We start from the raw sequence: 5,825 nt of genomic DNA on the forward strand, positions 1-5,825 counted from the left end.
TTACGAATTTTCTTCCAAATGTAAACTCAAAACCGTAGGATGACTTATAAATACGGTACCTGGCACCTTGTGTGTGTGGGTGTAGGGTGTGAGGGTGTGTGGCAGCTGGGAGGCCCTCAACTTTATTGAAATGCAAAATTCTTTATGCATCACGGATAGTGTAAAAAATCCAACGTAGAGTGCACCATCTCGTCTGATTGATTTACATAGTTATTATTTTTCAACACATATTTAATATCTGCAGATCAATTTTTTTGTTTAAAAATTTTATATAATGAAAATATCTCTATTTTTTAAAAAAAATTATAACATTCTGTGACGTAATATAGCCCAAGATGTTATAATATAATCGAGATATCATAATATGAAAGGAGTATTTTTGTCCAACCATATTTCAACACGTATTTAATATTTGTAGATCGATTTTTTTATTTAAAAAATTTGAATGACAAAAATACTTCCGTTCTTTAGAAAAAATTATGACATCCTTTGTATATTATGGATGCAGGATGTCATAATATGGAAATAGAATGTCATAACTCTTTAGAAAAAATTATGACATCCTTTGTATATTATGGATGCAGGATGTCATAATATGGAAATAGAATGTCATAATTTTTTCAAAGAACAGAGACATTTTTATCATACAAAATTTTTAAATAAAAAATCGATCTGTAGACATTAAATGCGTATTAGAAAATAATAACTACGTGGACCAATCGAACGAGACAGTGCACTCCATATTGATTATTCTACGCTGCCTGTAGTGCACAAAGAATTTCGCTATTGAAATAAGAAAGGAGCCAGCATAATTCTAGAGGAACGGCAATTATGGCATCACCCAACACAAGTTTGAACAAATCTCCACCAGCCTGTCCATCAGCTGGTTGGTTAGCTTCCATAAAAATGTGATAAACATGAAATGGATGAAAGCCAGCACATATAGCAACAATGACATTAAGAAGAGGGCAGTTATAATTATTGGTGAATAGTATAGAGCTTTGAACAGCTGTGTCACTTTCATGGAATCCCTTTCAACCCTAACAGCAGTCGCATGTAGTTGATGGATTGCACCATGTATTCCTTCCCAAGCCTCCCTAGTTCAGTTTCAGAAGCAATATAGTGCATCATTGGCATAGCATTAGCAATAAATAGCCTACTTACCCAATTTCTAATAAACAAAATGGGCATTAGCTTTCATATTCTTTACAAAGCCATCAAAAAAACTTACCTCTATCATGCCAAGGGGGGTTGGGGTACCCATCGAACCAAAGAGGAAGAGCATGGGGAGCTTGAAGAATGATAACGAACCCGATGCCTTGATGCAGTAAGAAAAGTACCTTCTGACTGGTCCAGGTTGAATTTATCTAACAATTGAATTAAATATATCTAAATTTCGTAATTTATTTAATATGATATAATATTTATATATAATAAAAAAATAAAATAAATATGTTTTAATTTGTTATAAGAATATATTTAATATCATATAAAATTATTATACATTCATAATTTAATGTCAACTCAAACTCAAGCTGGTCGATACATTTATGGTCTCAAAATTTAGTACAGTTTGTACTCTATCCCACGCATACGTAATTACTCTATGGCTTGAAGTAACAGTTCTTACAATATCGCAATGGCACCATAATATCTTTGACAAAGCTACATAATACGTTACATACGATTTATGACACTATCTATTATATTTTAAGAATAATTCAAAAATAGATTAAAAAATTATTGCTGTGTATCGTGTGGAATATATGCTAGATTCTCCTGTTCCAACCGTTATAATTGATAGTACTTCGAACCCATTCATCTTTTTTCCTTTTTTTTTTTTTTGTCCCCTACATGATAGGTAGGAGATCATACCATCTTTGCAATAAGAGCTGAATGGGTTGTTATGCAACTGACCGTGAGCCCCCTAGTATAACTGATAAGAGTATAATTCAATAAACTAATACTGCTTATATTTGAAGCATAAACACAAGTAAAAGTCCGACCCTGACAACAGATAGCAACTCAAGGATTTATCTGACATCAGTAGCCGTACAAACAAGAGCCGACCGCTCGGCTTCGCATCACCTTCCTCGTCCTGATCCAGAGTCCAGGATCCAGAGACCATGGTAACCTTCAAAAGCCCACAGAATCGAGGCCGTCAGTCTCCGCGGGCCCACGGATCGGGATGCCAACGCCGCAAATGCTGGACCGCAACGGAGGCCCAAAACGGGGCCACATAATTAAAAGCAAACCCGAAAAAAAAAAAAAAAAAAAGGAAAAAATCATCGGAATATGCTTCTCGAACGAACGTAGGAGAGGAAAAAAAATTAATCGCGAGGCGAGAGGGGCGGAGAGTGTGCGCTAAATTTCCCTTTTCTTCCCCTCCTCGATTCCCTCCTCTTACCCTTCTCTCCGTCTCGCTGTCTGCTTCGTTTCGTGGAAGGGGAAGAGAACGAACCAAGGCCCCTTCTGTCTTCTCTTGGGGCGGAGAGAACCCAAAAGAAAAGAGAGGTCAGCCGCCCCCCGTCTTTTAGGAAAAACCACCAAAATAGTAATAAAACCCCCACCAAAAAACATAGAGAAAGTTTTGTACAGTCTTATATAATTCTATATTCTCCTCACTGTTGCTACTTCCTCCTCATATCCATCTTCCCTCTCCCTTCCCCAGGAAGAAGTAAGGAAAAAAATCTGAAAAAGTGGCCTTTTCGATCTGGAATTCGGGTGTTTATTAAAGGATTTTGTCAGTTTTTGTTCAATTTTGCGTGAAAGATCCGGTATTTTGTTCGTTTCGGTCGAGTCCAGATCGAATGGGACGATGATGCCCAATCGATGGATTTGTTGGATTTGGAATGATAGATAGGATGGAAGTAATGAAAGCGTGTTAGGGATTTCAGGTCCGGCGAGGAAGGGAGGAGGGCGAGGGCGATGGATGCGGAAGATTTGAGAAGAGTGATGAGGAGCCTGGGCGTAGATCTGTGGACGCTGATCGAGACCGCGCTCGACGTCGCCGCGACGGACTATGGCAAGGAGCTCCGGGAGCGGCGAGACGGGATCGTGGAGCGGCTTTACTCGGCGTGGCCGCGGGCGGCGGATCGGTGCCGGAACTGCGCTTCCGGTGCCGCGACGGAGCGGGAGGCGGCCGTCGGCCTGTCGACAGGGGAGTAGAGGGGAAGGGGAGTAGTAGCCCCGCGGCCGGGAAGCGGGCGGCGACGGCATCGCCGCTGTGGATGGATGGAGAGGAGAAAGGAGAAGAGAGAGAAGGAGAAGACGATGACCATCCGATCGACGACAAGACCAAAATTTTGGCCATTAAAGAATTTCTGGAAGACCCCGATCAGGTCAATCTCCATACTTGCTTCTCTGCATTCTTTTTCCTTTTTATTTTCTTGAATGATAAAGAAGTTTATTCTTGGAAACAAATTTTTGTTTTGGTTGGCACAGACGGAGGATTCTTTGGTAGCCTGTTGCAAAATCTTGCAGACATGGAGATTACATTCCAAAATCTTAAGGTAAACTTAAATTCTAATTTTTCTTTTCAAAAATTCTCGTCTTATGTCTGATAGTTTTATTAAAATTTAGTTTTTATTTTTCTTTTCTGGATTTAGGAAACGGATATAGGAAGGCATGTGAACGGCTTTCGGAAGCATCCATCGCCAGAAGTACGGCAATTGGTTAAGCTACTCGTGAGGTGATGATGACGACGATAATTTTCTCTTTTTTTTTTTTTTTTTTGGTTCCTCGAAAGTTTAGAAGAAAAGCATCTGATCCTCCTCTCCAATTTGGTCCCAGGAGGTGGAAGCATATCGTGGACGAGTGGGTGAAATCGAGTTCCGCCGGCGACACTGCATCTCCTGCGAATATCAGTAGGTCACCAAACTCAATCCTAAAAAGAAGGACAAAAAGATGTACAGGAAAAAATAACTTTTATCATCAACTTTATCTAATTTCCTATGCAAATGGATTTCAGCTGACGGAGACTCGCCACAGCAAATCCCTGTGAAAAACAACCACCAAAATGGGCACCATATGGTACTCAATTCTCTACAAAATTTCTAAATCTAAATTACTTTCTATTTTATTGCTATCTTTCTTTTTTTTTTTTTTTAAATTTTAATTTCAGGCTTCAGAATTCGGGTACTCACCAAATCCTCCCAGTAAGTGATGGTGTTTTTTTTTTGGTTTTGCATTGTTATTTTTTAATCAAAAGATGGTATATGAAAACTAAGCGTTGGGTTGAAGCAGAAGGTTACGTGAGCTCTGAGAGAAATGGCGGGGAATCAATGGAGCCGAAACCAAAGGCCGTCCCGCGGAAGGAAGTTCCAGCTAAGCCAAACCACTCCTCTCCGCCTTCTGCACTCTCTCCTCCAGCTGTAAAGAAATCAATTCTTTTCCACCTACCCTCAACGAAATTATTTTAATTCCTCCAATTATTATTATGTTTTTAATTTGCAGAACGCCAACGAGCAAAAGCACAGCCTGCTCGATCCCGAGAGACTCGCTTCCGCGAGAAGACGACTTCATGAAAACTACCAAGAAGCCCAAAATGGTATTTAATTATTTTTTGTCTTCATTAACATATATAACTGCTGGATTTTATTGTGTTTAATTGCGTACTAATTTTTGTTTTTTTGTTTTTTTAATTCGGGGAAAAGCTAAAAAGCAGAGGACCATTCAGGTGATGGATATCCATGAGATCCCGAAACCAAAAAATTCCTTCGTGCGGAACAAAGGCAGCGGCTTCCAGGCGAAGCACTGGTGAAGTCGGTGACCGGCCGGTGCCTGTAATACCTTTGTTATGATGCTTTGCCGATGATGGATTTTTTTGGATTGGCGGATTATGAGTTCTCATTTTTCCAATCATTTAAACTAACTGAAGATTTTGGAGAGAGATGAGACGAAAATAAAAGGAGTATTTATCAGAAAATTAACGGATTTTTTGATTGGCTGGTGTGGATGCAACGTGTCCACGTGTCTTTTTTTTCTTTTTTTTTTTTCCGTAGTCACAGGAAGGGGAATCTCCTGATGACTGGTGGAGCCTGAGAATTAGTGGCTTTCTTGCTGGCTAGAAAAGTGAAAACCAGTGGCCTTTAATCCGCGGAAGAAGGGGATGGGAATTGGGAACTGGCTAACTGTATTTGTTGGCGTGGATTGTCAACATGACAACCATGACCAGACCATGACAGTAACATCATCTGGTTAATTAGTGGTATAACCGTAGGACTTCTCTGGAGATCAGCGATACATTCTGTAGCACCATAGACAGCTAAAAAGAAGCCGAAAGGAAGGCTTTCTGAGCAATTTGGCTCGGGTGTCATTCACCCAACTACGAGAGGGTGGTACACAAATAGTTGGTGGCTGATACACAGAGACTTGAGAGTAAAGCATGAATAGAGATGGTTACGCCCTGCACTTGAGACTTGAGTGAGGGCATCATGTCTGAGGTCAGGTGCTTCCCTTGAGTCGCGAAGATGTTGGACAAACTTCGGCGTCTGCTTTTTATCCCGACAGTGGAACAAAATAGTCTTGCTAGAAGAGTTATTTTTCATTGTCACCAAGACATGTTTAGTTTTAAATTTTTAAAAATGGTGTTAAGTCTAGGAATACTTTCCCGGGAATTATGTTATGTATAACCAAATTGGACGGTTTCCCAGGGGTAATTGTGATGGCGGTTTAAATGCGGACACAATCTGTTTCCTGTACGTGGTTATTTTTCACAGGTCATATCCTGACAGCTCGATCCTTTAAAACACAATCTATTCATGATCCATCTAAATGTGTTACGTCTTGGCGTTACTTTTCCTTGTACCAGAAGCCATAAGTGA

The 5,825-nt window shown here is 40.0% G+C and overlaps 1 protein-coding gene across 1 annotated transcript; it reads left to right on the top strand.

The window, feature by feature from the left end:
* Positions 1–2,273: 2,273 nt before the first annotated feature.
* On the top strand, positions 2,274–4,927 carry LOC105051994 (probable mediator of RNA polymerase II transcription subunit 26c). The gene is given in 11 exon segments (XM_073243726.1): positions 2,274–3,157; positions 3,160–3,341; positions 3,445–3,457; positions 3,460–3,512; positions 3,609–3,691; positions 3,793–3,866; positions 3,971–4,032; positions 4,124–4,157; positions 4,246–4,373; positions 4,456–4,549; positions 4,656–4,927. Coding segments are annotated over 11 exon segments (1,059 nt in total). The 5' UTR covers positions 2,274–2,928; the 3' UTR covers positions 4,763–4,927.
* The last annotated feature ends 898 nt before the right edge of the window (positions 4,928–5,825 follow it).

Source organism: Elaeis guineensis, chromosome 9, assembly GCF_000442705.2.
Source record: "Elaeis guineensis isolate ETL-2024a chromosome 9, EG11, whole genome shotgun sequence".
Classification (NCBI taxonomy): Eukaryota; Viridiplantae; Streptophyta; class Magnoliopsida; order Arecales; family Arecaceae; genus Elaeis; species Elaeis guineensis.